Genomic DNA, 21,077 nt, shown 5'->3' with positions numbered 1-21,077 from the left:
AGAGCGAGAGGGAGAGCACAAGTGGGGGAAGGGAAGAGGGAGAGGGTTCATCTAGCATCTGCCCTGTCTCAGCCCTGGAATCTGCTACTTCTTATTTTCCTGGTTCCTTTTAATGGGCCAGAACTTTAGATACTTAGCTTTGTCCAGTAGATGTGCTCATTGTTACTGGGGTGTTTTTACTTCTAGACACTTTCAGTGGACAAAGTTTGGAAACACACATACTTCTATGCATACATAATGGGAAAATATACAAATACATATATGTATTTGTACACCTATACACACACACACACACACACGTATTTTGGAAATGAAGGTTAGACATTGGTATTTTCCACAGGATTCTTTCCTTTCATCCTCCATTTATTTCTTATTTATATGTTCCTTGTTTCACATGGGAGACTCTGATATCACACATTTATTTCATTTGTTGAATCCTATAATGGCAAAAGTAATTGCAGAATTGTTTGCTCACACAACTACAAATATCAAGCCAAATAAAAAGAGTCCAGGATTTCTTGTAGTTCTCTCCAGTCCCATTGCTGCCCCAAACTGAAGATATACAAATACTGTGTTCAAATATTACTTTGATTATCCTTATCTCTCCCTTTCTGCCTTCCTTCATTGTTGTTACAGTTTTCATTTGATATCTAATTACATACACTTATTTTTATTTTTATGTTTTATTTACTTGCTTATATATTTCATCGTTATATGTATTTATATTTCCCTTTCTTTCCAAAAGATTAAATAATATACTTCCTCTTTTGTATGTTGCCTTTTAACTTATATTTTTTGAAAATCAGTCCATTTTATAGAGGTTTGCACTACAGAAATTTCTGATTCATCTTTAATTTTTGATGAATTGAGTTGCAAATGTAATTTTCTAACAAGTCTAAAGTTTTAAACAAAAATTTCTGGCTTAGTTATGTTTGTGTTGAAATGCTGACTCGGTTTTAGTTGAATTGAAAAAGTGATAGTGTTGCTTATTTTCACATATTTATCCTTGATTATTTTAATTACTGGAAGCAGAGAAAAGATGGTAGTATTTCCAAGATAATGTCTTTCATTGAATATGTGGCAGGAGGCAGCAGAGGGATAACTTGCATAATTCTTTGAAATTGTATTTATGACTGAATGAGCGAGTGAGTGAATGAAAGGGATACTTTTTATTAGCTGAAATGATCACTTTCAAACTACCTGTTTTCCCCTATGTGAAATCACATTTGTGATCATCTGTCATTTGAAAAATTTCCTCACTACTGACCTTGAAATTTGCTCATGCAACAACACGTTTAGTGTGGCAGCTTGACATTTCATATCAGACTTCTAAAGATACCCCATTATAACATATTATTATTGCTTTGAGCAATTGCTTTTCAATGTAGTGTCAGCGATATAAAAATTTTGATTTTAGAAGTATAAAAAGGTGACATTCATATTTATCAAATAATCATGTTTTAAATTATATAAGCATTTTTGTTTTTATGTTTTGAAAGAGGTAGATTCTTTCTGAATTATGTATGTAGGCTTTTAAAATCATAACACAGTGTGGAGCTTTTCTAATACTCTACAATTGTCATTTTATTTTTTTAATTTTTAAAAAGTTTATTTGTTTATTTTTGAGAGAGAGAGAGAGAGAGTGAGCAAGCAGGGAAGTGGCAGGGAGAGAGAGAGAGAGAGAGAGAGAGAGAGAGAGAGAGAGAGACCCAAGAAAGCTCCGTGCTGTCAGCACAGAGCCTGATGCAGGTCTCGAACCCACAAACTCTGAGAAAATGACCTGTGCTGAAACCAAGATTGGATGCTTCACCAACAGAGCCACCCAGGTGCCCCTGTCATTTTATTAAAAAAATTTTTTTTAAATATAAAGATCTGGCTAATGAATTAAAAAACCCTAAATTTAGGAAGTGTAGGAGCAGTGGAGATTTTAATCCTGGTTTATTGCTTTAGTCCATGAGAGAATCATGCTATCAAACTAGTGATTCACTTTGAAAATTGAATCAAAGTGAATTGATTTGGTTGGTTTATTTACATCAGTCGTGACTAAAGGCACGTCTTTTTCATTCTGTGGTAATACTAGTAAGCCCTCTGAAGTGGACAGCTACTATATGCCTCACAGTTGATTTATGCATGATTTGTGCCACTATTCCCCTGACTTAATTGAAAATGGAAATATGATAAATTATTTTGCCTCTTTTTTGGCTTTTCTTTTACTATCTTTATGTAGGAATTAAGAGGACAAAACCTCCAATTTGCTAGTATGTTAAATATTTAATGTTAGAAAGGCAAGTCTAAGTCCTTTGATTATGTTTTAAAATTTATTTGTGGAATGGCTGCCAGATCCCAAATACTACCATTTTAGAGTTTATGAATTCTTAAAGACTATTCATCTGATAATTAAAAATTGTATTTGAGCATGACACTGCCTGAGTGGCACCAGTAGATTATAAAAAGAGGGAAAAGTGTCTTGGCAGGGCTTTTAGCTGTTTGCCTGAAACACTCATACAAACATTCACCCCTCCCACCCTCATTCTGCTTGATAAATAAGCTCTGTCCTAATAGCCTGTAGAATTAAACAGTTTAATAGAAATAACTTTCTGGCTTTTCTCTCTGTCTCTTTTTCCAGTTGATTCGATGTCATCAGTCCCGTGGTGGAGCCTGTGGAGACAACATTCAGTCTTATACTGCCACAGTCATTAGTGCTGCTAAAGTGAGTATTGAGTAGTCCCTAGGAGTTGTAATTTTGTGGAGTAAATATCAGGTTTCTCTCCTGAATTGTGTTGAAATTTTTCCTTCCCTTTTTGTTCACAAATGTGGAATAAACTTAAGTAAGTCAGAATATTTTTGCCACTCGTGAAGATTGATGACTACATAATTAGATATTTAATCTCTTAAGGTTCATAAGTCATACATTATTTTCTATTATAATTATAGGGTTTGTATTTATCAAATTTTAAATATTTAAGTCTGTTAGCTAGATTAAAGTCTATTATATAATTAATAACATTTTTGAGAGAAGCTTTATATATATGTTTTAAGTAGTGACTTCTGGGTTCTTTTTCTGTGATTTCCATCATTCCATCTATACTGACATCCTTTTGTATCTTTGAATATTTATGAATCTTCTTCATGTAAAAAGAATATTATTCCTTAAGAAAACTTGAGTCAAACCCCTGGCACATTCAAAGACTCTTTCATGTCACAGGGCTGCCCTCTCTGTGTTTGTCAAGTGAGCTCTGTTTGTGTGTGTGCGAGGGTTAATTTTGATGATGGCTCTTAAACTTTATGCTGATTATAAGGTATTCTTATAATCACTATCCTTTTGAATTGTGAAGTATACAACAAAACAATTCTAATAATAGGGATGACATAGTGAATCTAAATGACAGCATGTAATAGAAAGCACAACTATTCAGAAAAGAACAACAGTTTAAAGCAAACCACAGGGAGGGAATGAAAGGTCACACTGTTTTATGTAAAACAAATACAAAAATACTTCAAGATTGATCACAAGTACTTACATGTTATGCTTTAGAATGTGTTCCTTGGTTTGATGAGAGAAGCATTACATATTTTTTACTCAGAAAGGAAATGAAATACTGAATGTCTTTATGCTTACAGCACTATATACTTTGGCTTTTAGAATGTTCAAAAAAATTGCTTACTTTTCTCCATTGTGTATGTAAAAATTATGATGGTTATTTCAGTGAAGAGAATTCTGAGACAGAGTAATTAGCCAGCATCAGTGTTCTTCTATAGTTAGTTTATAATAGATCCACAAAATATACCAATGAGATCTAGTTCTCATGTATTATATTCCTTTTAGACTTATCTGTGCCATACATGTTAATTAGGATAGTTCATTGTATTATCATTTGAATAATTTTCAGTTCTGTGGTAGTGGACAGCTTTTCAGGTCTTCTTTGCTATAATGTGTTTGTGTGCTTACATAAAAGAAAACTGACCTGCTTCATTCAGTAACAGTTTTGCTGTTTAACTTTTAGCTGAATGTGGACATGTGGACAAACTCTAGCTAAATGAGGCTAGAGTTAATGTGCTTGGAAAAGAACAAGTTTGAACTCTCCAGTTTTCTATACCACATATTGAGAACTGTGAGGGATAAGCTCATGTCTTCCACATTTTAAATTCTCAGAAATTATGATGATGACAACACTCTAATCCAATCAGTTTCCAATAGACCATTGGTCACCAGTGGAATTGGTGTTGATTGAAATTCATCATTAGCTCAGGCAGTTGATAAAATTCTGCCATTGACCCTTGAATAAAGTAGTTAATATTTAATTTTTGTTTAATTGCTTTTGTCTGATTTTTAAAAACATTTATACTTATTTTTTTAATGTTTATTTATTTTTGAGAGAGAGATAGTGCAAGAGGGGAGGGGCGGAGGGGGGGCGGCGGGATAGAGGATCTGAAGCAGGCTCTGTGCTGATAGCAGCAAGCCCGATGTGGCACCTGAACTCACAAACCTGGAGATCATGACCTGAGCCGAAGTTGGACACTCAACTGACTGAACCCCGCTTTTGTCTGATTTTAATGCTTATTCATGCTCCTGTTCATAAATTTACAAAATGAAAGAAAAACAAAACCATAAACATAAAAGTTACCCATTTCTTTTTTTTCCCCCCACATTTTTATTTAAATTCCAGCTAGTTAACATACAGTTGCAACATGAGTTTCAGGTGTAGAATTTAGTGATTCATCACCCACATACAACACCTGGTGCTCATCACAAGTGCCCTCCTTTTTACCCATCACCTATTTAACCCATCCCCCTGCCCACCTCACCTCCAGTAGCCCTCAGTTTGTTCTCTATGGTTAAGCGTCTGTTTCTGATTTGCTTCTGGTTTTTTTCCCCCTTATGTTCATTTGTTTTGTTTCTTACACATATGAGCGAAATCATGTTTTTTGTCTTTCTCTGACTTCTTTTGCTCTCTAGTTCCATCCATACTGTTGTAAATGGCAAGATTTCATTCTTTTTTTATAGCTGAGTAATATTCCATATGTACATATTATATATCCAACTTCTATATCCATTCATCAGTCAGTGGACACCTGGGCTCTTTCCGTAGTTTGGCTCTTGTTGATAATGCTGCTATAAATATACAATAGGGTGCACGTATTCCTTTGAATCAGTATTTTTGTATCCTTTGGGTTGGTACCCAGTAGTGCAATTGCTGGGTTGTAAGATAGTTCTATTTTAATGTTTATTTTTGAGAGAGAGAGAGAGAGAGAGCGAGAGCGAGAGCGAACAAGTGAGCACGAGTGAGGAAGGGGCAGAGAGAGAAGGAGACACAGAATCCTAAGCAGGCTCCAGGCTCTGAGCTGTCAGCACAGAGCCCTATGTGAGGCTTGAATTCACCAACTGCAAGATCATGACTTGAGCTGAAGTTGGACGCTTAACTGATGGAGCCACCCAGGTGCCCCAGATAGTTCTATTTTTAACTTTTTGAGAAACTTCCATACTGTTTTCCAGAGTGGCTGCACAAGTTTGCATTCCCACTAGTACTGTAAGGGGGGCTCCCCTTTCTCGGCATCCTCACCAAACCTTTGTTTCCTGTGTTGTTGATTTTAGCCATTCTGACAGGGATGAGGTGATATCTCATTGTAGATTTCTTTTGTATTTCCCTGATGATGAGTGATGTTGAGCATCTTTTCATGTGTCTGTTAGCCATCTGTAAAGTCACCCATTTCTTGAGTCTTACTGGACTTACCAGGTAGTAAAATCCATATGGTACACTGCCTTTTAAACTTATGTGTAACTTATATGCCATGAAATATTTTTGAAAACACTTTCATATGTAATATTTATGTACTTATGGACTCCTGTGTTACCATGAATGTTTTGAGATTTACTTAAAAATATTAAGTTAATTTGGTATTTAGTACTAGTATTTAGTTATTTTCCTGAAATTCTACCAGAAATAGAATGATCCTTCATTTCACTTTCAAGGTATGGATATTTTATATAGGAAAGATTGGAAAGTTGAGATGATTTTGCCTCCTAAGTGATAATTTCTTCTAGTAAGATATTAGATACAAGAAACTTTGTGGGTAAATCAGCTTTCTGAGGTATAAGGCAGTTCCAGTTTTCCATGGTAGGTACATCAGAATTAAGTAGTCTTTGTTACTATTACATTATGTATTATACTTCTATTTATATTAGTATATTCACTTATGAAAATTCATCATGATGTACACTATAATTCCTGTACTTTTCTGTATGAGGGAATATAAGTTTACTAAGAAAAGAACAATGTCACGTATATATCTTCAGGCCTAGAAGATATTCTAGGATATTCTTTTCCAGAGAATGCTCACATTTAAGAATGAACAATGGCAATATTACAAAGACTCTTCCATAGAATAAGAGATAATGCCTAATATTGTTTTATGATGCAGGATGACCTTGATACTGAATCTTGACAAGAACATTGTGAAAAAGGAAAACTATAGTCCTGTCTTACTCATGAACATGAAGAATCCTGAAAAATCCTAAACAAAATATTAACAGAGAAAAATTAAATATGTTGTAAGGATAATGTGTCCCAATCCAGTTGGGATAATTCCATAATATAAGGCTGGTTTATTACTCAAAATCAATGAATGTAATTTGTACATGAACAGAATAAAGGAGAAAAATTATATGATTATCTTGATATATACACAAAAAGGGTTTGATAAAATCAAACATATATGCATTGATAAAGTCTTTTAGTAAATAGTGATCATTTCTGGTTCTCTAGAATTCAGTTTTTTCTCAAATTACTAAATTGTTTAAATGTAGTAAACATAGTTAATATAAAGTCTTTCTGATAACTCCAATGTCTGGCTTCTTTTTGGGTGTATTTTTATTGTTTGCTATTTTTGCTGGCTCTCACTAATGATGTCTTGACTCCTTGTTTGCTAGAATTTATTTTAAAAATCTGTAGAAACAAGTTTGAATTTGAGATACCAGAGTTCTGTGGCACTCTTAGTCTTGGACCCTCCTAATCCAGTTTCAGGGATTGAGTTCCTTAAGGAATTTAAAGCTCACCTGAAATAGTTATGGGAGCCTGATTACTACAGATTAACTATTGTTGTGTTCCTTTGTGCCTCAACCAAAAACATGGAAACTCATTAGATAGATCCCCTTGGACATGACCACCTAGTACCACAGGTCCATCAAAAACACCACTCAGTCTCTTAGAAGTCTCCTCTAGAATCATCAGATCCATCTAGGCCTAAATACCCAACTTACATGTGTGGGATTTTCTTGTTCTCTTGGATTTGGATCTAGAAGCTCTCTACTATCTTGTTAAATATTCAATACCTTTAAGCAGAGTTAAAAAAAAAAATTCTCCTCGGTTATCCTACTTGCTTTCATTGGTAGGATTGATCTGATTTACCTAGCCTGCCATTATTGAAAATAGAAAATAAAATTTCTGTTTATTTTCTGCCTACCTATTTATCTACTTAGAAATGATAAAAAAGGTAATTTTTGAGATACAACATGGAAAATATTTAAAAGACCATGTAGTATGTGCTCCTAAAAATACTAATCTTAAAATATTCACTTTGAGGAACTTGTGAAATCACTTTTTCTGAAAGTGATCACTTGTCAAATCACTTTTTCTGAAAGATTAATCATTAATATTTTTCTCTTGCTGATGACAGCTGCTTATATGACTTCATAGAGGTTAACCACTTTGTTATACAGAAGGATTAATTATTAAATTTTTATTCTTATTTTTTGTCTCACTAGATGCTTGTAAGCAAAAATATATTAATTGCATATGTACTTGGATCTCCTTAGAGGAAATAATGTTTTTACAGTTTCTCTGGATTTTCAAATAGTAGTTAAAATTTATCTTTCTACTTCTAGATTTTTCTCTTTGTTTTTCCAAATAATTTATTTGGCTTTCCTTATAAAGAATATAATGGTGATGAATTCTCTGTGGCAGTGCTAAGGGGAAAAATTTAATACTTAAATAGTTCAAATTGGGTTATTTTGATACATTTGTAAAATCTTGGTCCATATTTCCTAGTTACCACATATTACCACCTATTTGATTTTTCCTTTTAATGTGTTTTAACCCCAGTGTGGTAAATTGATTTAGTAAATATGCCTCTTTTTTCCCCCTGGTTATCTGATAACTTCTTAATGACAACTAACAGCTTTTGTGAGAGCAGCACCATTAGCACTAATGGACAGGGGTGGACAGCTGATATGGCATGAGAAAGGTTAAAGATGACTAGTGACCTTTTGACAAATCTGTCTGCACACAACAGAATAAGTACCATGCTCATTTGAATTTCTGGTCTGAGTGGATTATCTGACATATTTGTTATAATCTTACATTCAGCTCTCTTATGAGATAGAGTTTGGTTCTGTGGATACTCCTGTTAAGGTTAGTCAGGAATATGGTAAACTTTTTAGCTACCTCAGGCTGTGAAGACACTCAGTGTAAGTTAATATCTCCATTTGGCCAAATTAGATTTTTTTTAGTCCTAATTTTTACTGAGTCTTCATCCTTTTTTGGTGTGTTGAGGAAATTATCAGGTATGTATACACTCTTTTGACTAAAATGTAATGAAAAGACTACTCTGAGGTGATTTAGATATTTAAATATGGTATATAGACACTATTAAATAACATTATATATTTATTCTGGACAATGTGTCTGGGTGTAACATGGAAACAAATTTCTTCTAGAAGCAAAGGTCTTTATTGATGCAGAAAACTTCCAGTACCCCTCTCTCATCCCCTGCATTATACCTTATTTTGAAAGTTAATGAACTATAATATAATAGATAGTACTATCTTGTCACTTACTATAAAAGTGCAGATTTGATGATTGTTAAATCTTGGGTTTAGATTTTATCCAGTAATAAGATGACCCCACTGGTTGTTGTTAAGTTGTGTGTGTGTGTGTGTGTGTGTGTGTGTGTGTGTGTGAATTATCAGTAACTCTTCATGTGTTATGAGGCTTTGTGAAATATACTATTCTGTTTTCCCCCTTCCTGGAGTTTTTTCCTAGTTCTCTTGTATTGACTTTTCCTTTTATCTTATGGTTTCTTTGGTACATTTCTTCCCACTTTCTGTGTGCTCCAGTTATTTTAGTTTTATTCCTATTCATTGGTATCAAAGCATGAAATAATAGGCTCAAGGGCAAGTTGGGAGGATATACAACCAAAGGCTTGAAACCTGAAAGGCACATTCCTTTGATAAAGGGATAGATAGCTCTGTTTAAGTGGGAGCATCTCCATTAGCATTAATGGAGTAAGTATAGCAGCTGAGGCATCTTAGAGGTTAATCAGGCTTCCTAGCCACTTTGACATCAATACACTGTGGCGCCTGATTTTGTTGGTCCTTCAGAGGCTTTCTTGACAACACTAACAGACTTTGTGTAAGTCATTTCTTGTGAATTATTGAAACAAATGTTTGGCTGCTAATTGAGGAACGCTAATGTGTTTTATAATCACTGCAGCTTGAGTTTTTAGTGCTAAACAAAGGAGTTACAATTGATTTGTGGCCTTTTCTTGGTTTCAGTCAGCTGTAAGTTACATCTTTTTGCTCAAGTTCAGCAAATGGCTTTGATGGTCATTTTATTTAAGTATTTATTAGGACACACTATTATGGTCTTCATTCCCCCCACCTCCCCAGAATTCGTCTGTGTTCTGAATTCATGAAGTGTGAGATCACAAGTAGTAACAGGAATAGATTACAAAGCAGTACTGGTTGGTGGTTAAAATCAGGCTTTGGAGATAGACAGTTCTATTACTGAATTCCGGCTTTGTCATTGGTTAGCTGTTTGAGATGCTGTTTTGCATCTACTGTGGTCTCAGTTTTCTGTTCTATAAACTTGAGGTGTTGTAGGAAATCTGTACAGATCATTTATGTTAAGAGCCTTGACAAGTTCACAGTTAAGTTTCCACAGAACATAGTTACAGTAAAATGATACATATATTACTAGTGTTATATGGTGTTTTAATGAAAAATTTCCTTGGAAAATAGATTTCCTTATCTTAATTCCAATCTGTTGCTTAAATCACGTTTAGGCCTTTATAAATTACCTTCTTTGCCTACCATTTATAAAACTATTTGAAATATTATGTATATTAATAATTTTCATTTTAAAATTTAGCTATAGTACATATCAGAGTATAGGTGAGCATATTTCTTTGATTATTCTGAAAAGAGAGTCACTTCATTAAAGGTTAATTTGCAATATTTTAATAAAAACTTTCTCACAATTGGAATTGGAAGAAAATTATTTCTGAATGTCTGTATTACACGTAAATTTTGATATATCCATGTAATCTACATTACTTATTTTGACTCTACTGGTTAGATCTTTTTTCACTATTTATGAGTTGCATGCTTTTCTTTTCTTTTTTTTTCTCTTTTAGACAAAAACATCCCACAAAAACCTGTTGTTACTTTAACATTATTGTTAAAGTAATCAGATAATAAGATTCACATAAAAGAAAAATACTCACATGAATTAGTTTATCTATTTGCTTCAAATGAAATGGAACTAAAATGTAATTATAAAACATCTTAAGTTGTCTTTAATTGAAATAGTATATTAGAAGTATTACATTGAATTGTTTTCTGTTACCAGAGAGAAAATAACCTTCTTAGCTAATCTTTTATGATGTTTTATTCATCTAGTAATTGGTATCTTGGATGGAGACTGTATTTCTACATGCCAAATATTTTTTTTAATTGAGGTAAAATTGGTATATAACATAGACTTTTACATGTACATTATAATTGACATATGTATGCACTATAAAGTGATCACCACCAAAAGTCGCCATTCATCACCATCGAATTGACTGCCTTCACCCATTTTGCTCACCTCCCAACCCCCTTCCCCTCTGGTAATCAATCTGTTCTCTGTATCTGTGAGTTTGTTTTTATATTCTTCTGTTTGTTTCTTAGATTCCACTTATGAATGATATCAAATGGCATTTGCCTTTCTCTGTCTGACTTATTTCACTTAGCATAATACCCTCAAGCTCCATCTGTGTTGTCACAAATGGCAGTATTTCATTCTTCCATATGGCTAAGTAGTATTTGTGTGTGTGTGTGTGTGTGTGTGTGTGTGTGTGCAAGTGTCAGACACACACACACACACACACACACCCTCTTTATCCATTTATCTATCAGTGGACACACTTAGGTTGTTTCCATATCTTGGCTATTATAAATAATGCTGCAATGAACATATGAACGTAGAGGTTTATATATCTTTTTGAATCAGTATTTTCATATTCTTTGTATAAATACTCATAAGTAGAATAGCTGGATCATATGGCAGGTCTATTCTTAATTTTTTGAGGAATCTTAATGCTAATTTTTGTAGTGGCTGCACCAGTGTACATTCCCACCAACAACATATAAGGGTTCCCTTTACTCCACATTCTCTCTAACACTTGTTATTTCTTGTCTTTTTGATAATAGTCATTCTGACAGGTGTGAAGTGATATCTCATTGTGGTTTTGATTTTTATTTCCCTGTTGATTAGTGATGTTGAACATCTTTTCATATCTGTTGGCCATCTATGTCTTCTTTGGAAAAATGTCTCTTCAGATATTCTGCCCATTTTTTTTTCTTATTGTTGCTATTGTTGAGTTCTAGGAGTTGTTTATATATTTTGGATATTAACCCTGTATCAGATGTATGATTTGCAAATATTTTCTCCCATTAAACATTTTAATTTTGATGTTGTTTTCCTGTGCTATGCAGAAGATGCTTTTCGGTTTGATACAGTCCCATTGGTTTATTTTTGCATTTGTTTCCCTTGCCTTTGGAGTCAGATCCACAAACACATCTCTAAGATTGATGTTTGTGAGCTTACCGCCTATGTTTTCTTATAGGAACTTTGTGGTTTTAGGTTGGTCTTACATTTAATTCTTTAATTCATTTTGAGTTAATTTTTGTGTATGGTATAAGAGAGTAGTCTAGTTTAATTCTATTACATAACTGTCCAATTTTTCTGGAACTATTTATTGAAGGGACTGTCCTTTCTCCATTGTATGTTCTTGGCTTCTTTGTTGTAAATTAATTGTATATTTGGGTAGTTATTTCTCAGCTATCAATTTTGTTCCATTGATATGTTTGTCTTTTTTATGCCAGTACCATACTGTTCTGATTACTATAAGTTTATAGAATAGTTTGAAATCAGGGACCATGATTTCAGCTTTCTTCTTTTTTTCTCAAGATTGCTTTGGCTAAAAGCATAAGAGACTGTTAAAAACTGAGAACAAACTGAGGGTTGATGGGGGGTGGGAGGGAGGGGAGGGTGGGGAATGGGTATTGAGGAGGGCACCTTTTGGGATGAGCACTGGGGGTTGTGCTGGAAACCAATTTGACAATAAATTTCATATATTGGAAAAAAAAAAGATTGCTTTGGCTATTCTGGGTCTTTTATGGTACCATGCAAATTTTAGAATTATTTGTTCTAATTCTGTGAAAAATGCCTCTGGAATTTTGGTAGGAATTACACTGAATCTATAGATTGCAGTGGTGGTATGGACGTTTTAACAGTGTTAATTCTTCAATCCATGGGCATGGAATATCTTTCCATTTATTTGTGTCTTCTTCATTTTCTTTCATTAGTGTCTTATAGTTCTCAGTGTACAGGTCTTTCGCTCCCTGGTTAAATTTATTCATAGGTATTTTATTCTTTTGATGCAATTGTAAATGACATTGCTTTCTTAATTTCTTTTTTACAATAGCTTATTATTAGTATATAGATACATCACAGATTTATGTATATTGATTTTGTATTCTGCAACTTTACTGACTTTGTTTATTCGTTTTAACAGTTTTTTGATGGAGGTTTTCTATGTATTTGCACGTGGTAATGATTTTACTACTTCTTTTCTGATTGGATGCCTTTTATTTATTTTTCTTGCCTTATTACTGTGACTAGGCTCCAATGCTGTATTGAATAAAAGTGGAGAAAGTGAACATTCTTGTCTTATCTTGTTCCCAATCTTAGAGGACAATCTTCCAGTTTTTCAGTATTAAGTATGATACTAGCTATGGGTTTATCATATAAAACCTTTACTATGTTGAGGCATGTATCCTTCATACCCACTTTGTTGAGAGTTTTTATCATAAATGGAGGTTGAATTTTTTCAAATGTTTTTTCTGCACCTATTGAAATGATCTTATGATTTCTGTCCTTCATTTTGTTAATGTGGTGTACCACATTGATTCGTGGATATTGAACCACTCTAGCTTCTCTGGAATAATTCCTACTTGATCATGGTGTATGATCCTTTTAATGTGTTGTTGAATTTGGTTTGCTAATATTTTGTTAAGGACTTTTGCATCTATGTTCATCAGTAATATTGGCCTGTAATTTTCCTTTGTTGTAGTGTCCTTGTTTGGTTTTGGTATCAGGGTAAAGTTAATGTCATGTTTTACATCTTTTTATTTTATGCATCCCTTAACTAATTGTAGTTTTAATTAGTTTTACTACTATTCTCTTTTAGCCTTTATACTTGTTTTATAAGTGATTAATCCACTATCTTTACAATATATGTATATTTTCCAATGAGAGTTTTACTTTTGTATGTTTCCTTGTGATTAAATACTAAATATTAAGTATTTCTTTTCAACTTAAAAGAAGTCCCATTAACATTTCTTGTAAGGCCATTTTAGCAATGATGAACTCCTTTAGTTTTTGCTTATCTGGAAAACTCTTAATTTCCCCTTCAATTATGAGTGATAACTTTGCTAGGTAGAGAATTCTTGGTTGGAAGTTTTTTCCTTTTAGCACTTTGAATATGTTGTGCCACTCTCTTCTGGCCTGCAAAGTTTCTGCAAAAAAATCTTGATAGCCGTATGCAGTTTCCTTGTGTGTATTTATCTTGATACTTTTAAGATTCTCCCTTTAACTTTTATCATTTTAATTATAATGTGTCTTGGTATGGAACTCTTTGGGGTTCCCACTTGTATGTCTATTTCCTTCACCAGATTAGGGAAGTCTTCAGCTATTAGTTTTTAAAACTTTTTTTCTGGCCCTTTCTCTCTTGTCTTCTGGGAACCATCTAATGTGAATGTTTTTCTGCTTGAAGTATTCCCAAGTTTTTTTTTTTTTTTTTTTTAATACATATATGTTTATTTTAATTCTTTCTCTTTTTGCTCCTTTGTCTGGGTGAGTTCCATTGTTTTGTCTTCCAGCTCACTGATCTGCTTCATCGAGTCTGTTGTTGAACCTCTCTAGTGTATTTTTCAGTTCACTTATTATATTTTCAGCTCTGTAGCTTCTGTTTGATACTTTTTAATGTTTTCACTCCTTTTGTTGAAGTTCACACTGTGTTAATTCATTCCTCTGAGTTTGGTGAGCATCTTTATGGCCATTTATTTGAACTCTGTTGCTTATCTCATTTTATTAAGGTCTTTTTCTGGGGTTTTGTTCTTTGTTTGGAACATATTCCTCTGTCTTCTTATCTTGTCTTTCTGTGTTTGTTTCTATGTATTAGGCAAATCAGCTACCTCTATACCAATCTTGAATGAGTGGCCTTGAAGTATCCTGTGGGACTCAAGCATTTATCCTTCCTGGCCACCCAGTGCCAGATGCTCAAGGCGTGTCTCCTATGTGAGCTGTACATGGCTGCCCACCTCCTGTGGAGGAGCTGTGGCTGTGGCATGAGTGCATGGGGCTCTTGTCTGGCCCACCTGTGATGTGTGGCTGTGACATAGGAATGAGTGTCTACATGCCTAATCTTGTTGTGCAATATTATATAACAGCATATTATAGATTTAATTTGGAAGCATAACATTTTTCACATAGGCATTCTACCAGTGTTCAGTCTTTTTCATGCTAAAAAATAGATTGAAAATTAGATTTATAATATTTCAAAAAATAACCATAGATGTTGGTGAGGATGTGGAGAGAAGGGAACCCTCTTACACTGTTGGTGAGAATGCAAACTGGTACAACCACTCTGGAAAAACAGTATGGAGATTCCTCAAAAAGTTAAAAAATAGAACTACCCTATGATCCAGCAATTACACTACTAGGTATTTACCCAGTGGATACAAAAATACTGATTCAAAGGGACACATGCACCCTGATATTCATAGCAGCATTATCAATAATAGCCCAGGTGTCCATTGACTGATGAATGGATAAAGAAGATACATTAAAACAAACAAACACAAACAAATACAAATAAATAAATAAGTAGACATATTACTCAGCCATAAAAAAGAATGAAATTTTGCCCTTGTTATAGGCATTAAAGACAGGAGAAAAAAGAAATATTTTTTTAGAAAGATATAATTGTTCCTGGGGTGCCTGAGTGGCTCAGTTGGTTAAGCGTTTGACTTCAGCTCAGGTCACAATCTCATGGTTTGTGAGTTCAAGCCCCACATCGGGCTCTGTGCTTACAGCTCGGAGCCTGGAGCCTATTTTGGATTCTGTGTCTCTGTCTTTCTCTCTGACACTCCCCCACACCCCCTTTCTCTCTCTCTCAAAAATAAATAAACATTAAAAAATATATATGTAAATACATACTATATATCTATATGTAAGTATGCATACATATATGTATATGTATATACACATATATATGTATAATTGTTCCCTTATGTGAAACAAAGTTCTTTAATCATTTACTTGTGGCTTTATTCTCACTATGCTGATTTTGGGGATTCTACTGATACCATTTACTCAAACTAATACTGATTTTCCAACTAAAATTTAAGATTGTATGAAAAGTCAGACTGAATTTTTGTGACAGTTCACTGCTACATATAGGTTTGTAAGACAATAGGGAATTGAAAAGGTAGGAGAATGAGCCAAATGCATATTTCTGTTTAGAATTCAAATACTGATGTGAAGTCATGTATTTTATATTTCATTGCATAGACATTGAAAACTGGTCTGACAATGGTCGGGAAAGTAGTGACTCAGCTGACAGGCACGCTGCCTTCAGGTGTGACAGAAGATGACGTTGCCCTCCATAGTAATTCAAGGCGGAGTCCTCTGGTTCCAGGCATTATCACAGTAATTGACACTGAAACCGTTGGAGAGGGCCAGGTAAGAACTTCCAATGCAAGTAATGTAAAAATAATACCTGTAGGGGTGTCTGGGTGGCTTAGTCAGTTAAGTGTCTGACTCTTGGTTTTGGCTAAGGTCATGATCTCATGGTTTTGTGAGTTTGAACCCTGCTTTGGGCTCTGTGCTAACAGTGCAGAGCCTACTTGAGGTTCTGTTTCCCTCTGTCTCTTGTCCTTCCCCCACTTGCCCTGTCTTGTCTCTCTCTAAATAAATAAATCAACTTTAAAAAAATAATAAAGATGACACTTGATATAACCTAAATTGGAAGATTAATAATTGATCTTTAAGGCAGAGGCTTGCTGATAGAAGCAATCAATAGGACCTTCCATATTTTGGAGGGAATTAAATAAATTATTGATTAATTATGATAGTTACAAGTGACAATACTGTAAATAATATCAAGTTTTATTACAGACATTTATAAATGTGAGAAATACATAAAGTCTCAAAGTATATGTTAAGATACATACATGGTAATGCTTATCTACATACATATGTTGTAATCCTGTATCTTCAGATAATGCAGAAACATTTAGATTATAAAAATCTAATTATTACAAAAAACATGGAAAAATAAATTACATAGTGTAAATCTGGCTGGTAAGAAACCAGTTGGGTTTTGTTTTCTTCCCCCATGTATTCATAAAATCTTTTTCTTTTGTATCATAGTCTTGAATTTTAAAATACATCTCTGGGGGTGACTGGGTGTCTCAGTTGGTTAAGTGTCTGACTCTTGATTTAGGCTAAGGTAATGATCTCATGGTTCGGGTGTTCGAGCCCCACGTCGGGCTCTGGGCTGGTGGCGTGGAGCCTACTTGGGATTCTCTCTCTTTCCCTCTGTCTCTGCCCCTCCCCTGCTCGTGTTCTCACTTTCTCAAAATAAATAAACATTAAAAAATACATTTTGAAAGGAAGGTAATTTTAAAATTCTAATAGTTTGTGATCATTGCTACAAAAAAAAATCCAATCTAAAATTGATTACTAGAGTAGGATAGGAGTAGATCAACATTTATGAAATAGAAATTATTTTAATTTTATATAGAATATATATTTAATTCTTTTTTCAGAATATAATGTCTGGAAGCTATGTGAGTCTTTAAAGTATTAAACCTAAATACTGCATGTTTTTTTTTTAAGGAAATATGTTTTCAGTTTAAATGGTGATTTGATACCTGATAAAAGATTAGCTTTGACTCAATACTCATGTACTAGTTCCTACAGTAAGATCAATTCGCATTTCTAAAAAACATAGACTACTGCAATTAAAAGACAAAAAAATCTTTGAAGTTCTAGATTACTGAATTTAGCTATTGTATTTTATTTGAAATCTGAATAATAATCAATCTCCACCTCCCCCATGTTAACTTTATGGTTCACCAAACATGTTAAGAGTGCAGGCCTGTATTCTTGTTTAAAACTCTTTTTAATGAAGTGCTAGCAAACTTTTCAGTTGACTTGTAATGAATTTTTTTTAAGTTGTGTTAATTAGCTCAAGTTGATAGATACAGACAGATGTTAATTTTCTTTCTTAATTGGAATTAAATATTTAAACCCTAGTGTTTAATGAGTGTTAAAGTAAAAAATATTTTCTTATGTCCTTTGATTCTTAATCAATTTACCTCCAAGGCCACACACATTTACTGAGTAGTAACAATCCTCCTGAACATTGTCTAGTTTGGTGAGCATAAGTCTGTTAAACATCTAACATTTGTTGACAGATGGATTGTGGTCATTTAAAAGTAGAAAATGTTATCTCATGATTTTTGATGAAATAGAGGTATAACTCAATTTATTTTATTATATTTAAGTGTAGAAACACGTAAAAAGAAAAATTTTACATAATTATATAATTCTAATTAATGGCATATTAAATAGTGGCCTTATGTTTCCAAATATGCCCCCCCCATTCTTTATTAACTTTTTATAACTTTAAAGTGCAATTCTCAGATTTGAAATATGGAAATGAACTGTAGATTGTGGAGTTGCAAAAGTTCACTTTTCTTTGGTAAATGAATTATTAACACTTGAAGCAAGTAAAGTTGTTTATTAGGAAATAAGAATTATAGAAATGTTAACTTTAAAAGTTAAAAGAAGTTAAAAAGTGTTACTCAACCTGAAAAATATTATCTTTTCTATTATTTGTTGAGCTCATAATCTCTTTTCATTCCCACTTATAACATTCTGAATTTTTATTTGATTTAAAAATTGTTGTTATAAGGGAGGAAATAAATTGATATTCAGTAAATGGTAAGTTACTATGTGCATTTTGAAAGAATTATAACTATTTTTTAAAGCAACAAGATTTCCTGACTATAATACTGTCCTCCTTTTTTTTTTTTATTACTGTGAATCTGTTTTTTGTTAAGAAGACATTTTTGTCTCTGATACATAGTTCAGTTGGAGTACAGAGCTGTTTTTAGGTTATGCTGGATTGTATTAAAAAGACTTCATGGGTTATTGTCCTAGATTTATCACCTCTAGCCCTTTCCGACTGATGTTTGACCTTAGCTGTAAAGTTTTTCCTTTTCCATCTAAAGCTGACATTATGTCCACTTTTTCTGTTTAAATCCATTGAGCCTTCAATAAAGACATTTTCATGTTTACAGTGGCAATGTATAAAATTTGATTCACCATCTTTCTAATGCTAAATTGATTAATTTGATTTTATGTTGACGGGATCATTGCGTGGTAACTGCATTAAGGAAGAGTGGATTTGATTGACTTTGTGTCCATTTTTTAATCTGTGTTACTTGTTTTATTTAAAAGCATTTTGTGGCTAAGAAAAGCTAAGTGATATAATTTGCCTTTACACATTTATATAATTGAAGTTAGCAGTGTGGCAAAGTCCCTAATCAAAGGAAAATGCTCCAGAATGATGACCTAAACTTGAGCTATTTCTTTCTCTGAGTACAAGTGTTATTCATAATAATTTACTGGTTCCTGAAGTGTTTTATCTATCTTTTTGTTCACACGGCAAAAGCTTATCCACCTTGTATCAATTAAAGTACTTTGATTAATTTTAATATAGTCAAGTTATTATTAATGTATACTTAAGAAGTTCAGCCTGTTTAATTAAATGGGTACATATCTTAGGATAATTGTATTGGGATGTATTTTATATTATTAATTTGATGTTTTAGGCGAAGTGATAAGGCAATGGAGAAAATCCTTCCAAAAGTATCTGGTTGTTATGTTTGTGAAACTCATAAAGAGAAGCTTCAAAAAGTCTTATGTAATGGTATCAGGCTTTTCTGTGCACCAAGATTAATGTGCCTTTTTACTAAACGCCTTCTGTATTGGTACCATCAAATAGAGTACTCAGTACTAATTGTATTGGAGACGGAGATATAAGATTATAGTGTATGAAAGGAAAGGGAATCTTGTAAGATTGAGTTAAAATAGAAAAGTAGACAAAACACAAATATTTCACACAAAAAAAATAAAACATACAGATTGTCTCTGACTTTCTGACTTAAAATGTCTTGAGTTAATGATTTTTCAACTTTATGATGATATGAAAGTGATAGGAATTCAGTAGAAACCATACTTGGAATTTTGAATTTTGAACTTTCCCTAGCCCAGTGATATGTGGTATAATACTCTCTTGTGATTCTGGATAGCAACAACCAACTGCAGCTCTGAGTCAGCCTCGTGATCGTGAGGGTAAACAACTGATACACTTACACCTGTTCTGTACTCAGATAGCCATTGTGTTTCTCGCTTTTGGCATAGTATTCAATAAGTTACATGAGATATCCAGCATTTTGCTATAAAATAGGCTTTGTGTTAGATGATTTTGTCCAACTGTAGGCTAATGTGAGTGTTCTGAGCATGTTTAAGGTAGGGTAAGCTAAGGATGATGTTTGGTAGGTTAGGTGTATTAAATGCATTTTTGACTTAAGATGTGTTCAACTCACGATGGATTTATTGCGATGTAATCTCTTTGTAAGTTGAGGAAGATCTGTATATAAAATGCTGTATAATCTATATCCATGACTTCACTTGTTATAAGAGAAAGACAAATTTACACTGAGATACCATTTGTCGCCTGTGAGAATGAGGGAAATTCAAAAGCAGTGTATTCTACATTTTAACTTCTAATTTTGAAATAATTGTAGAGTCACATTAAGTTGCAGAAATGTATTCATGTGATCTTTACCCAGATTCCTCCAACTTCCCTTGAATAGCAACATCTTACATAGCTGTAAGAAAATATTAAAACCAATATCAAGTTGACAAATATCAATACTGTTCATATGCTATAGACCTAGGATGCCTGGCTGGCTCAGTCAGTGGGGCGTGCAGTTCTTGAACTCAGAACTGTTAGTTCAAGCCCCATGTTGGGTGTGGAGATACTTAAAAATAAAATCTGTAAAAAATATGGCACAGACTTTACTCAGCTCTATTTGTTTTACCTGAATTTATTTGTGTGTTCCTGGGTGTATATAGTTCTATAACTTTTATTCCCTGTATAGATTCACATAATCAACAACACCATTAAGATATAAGACTATTCAACACATACATTTTTTTGTATTCAGACTTATCCTTCAACCTACCCCTTCCTTTTCTCCTGAAAACTATTATATATTCTCTATCTCTATAATTTTGTGATTTATAGAGTGGATATAAGAGAAATCATATAGTATATTACATTTTAAAGTTAACTTTTAGACTAAATATGATATCCTTGAAGTTCATTTGTTGTGTGTAATTAAGTCTTTATTATCTCTCTGTTGTATTCCTGTGAATAGCTGTGTCTATTTGTGCAACCGTTCACTCACTGGAAGACATTTGAGTTGTTTCTAGCATTTTGCTGTTATTAACAAAGCTGCTATGAACATCTAGGTAAAGGTTTTTGTGTGATTTCTGTAGAGCTTTCAGGTCTCTATATTAAATGCCACAGAGTATGATTGATAAATTTTATAAGTGCATATTTAGTTTTGTCAGAAACTGCCCAACTGTTTTTGCAGAGGGGCTGAACTGGTT

At 33.4% G+C, this 21,077-nt stretch overlaps 1 protein-coding gene across 1 annotated transcript in view; it reads left to right on the top strand.

Annotated features, from left to right (window-relative positions):
- BCAS3 (BCAS3 microtubule associated cell migration factor) overlaps window positions 1–21,077 on the top strand; it is a 619,018-nt gene that overhangs the window by 170,225 nt on the left and 427,716 nt on the right. The window contains exons 13-14 of the mRNA XM_058702849.1: window positions 2,627–2,710; window positions 15,897–16,067. Coding sequence (XP_058558832.1) covers window positions 2,627–2,710; window positions 15,897–16,067 — 255 coding nt within the window. The remainder of the gene's footprint in view (window positions 1–2,626; window positions 2,711–15,896; window positions 16,068–21,077) is intronic.

Source organism: Neofelis nebulosa, chromosome 16, assembly GCF_028018385.1.
Source record: "Neofelis nebulosa isolate mNeoNeb1 chromosome 16, mNeoNeb1.pri, whole genome shotgun sequence".
Classification (NCBI taxonomy): Eukaryota; Metazoa; Chordata; class Mammalia; order Carnivora; family Felidae; genus Neofelis; species Neofelis nebulosa.
The sequence above is the reverse complement of the archived record's forward strand: the minus strand, read 5'-3'. Positions and strand labels throughout refer to the sequence as shown.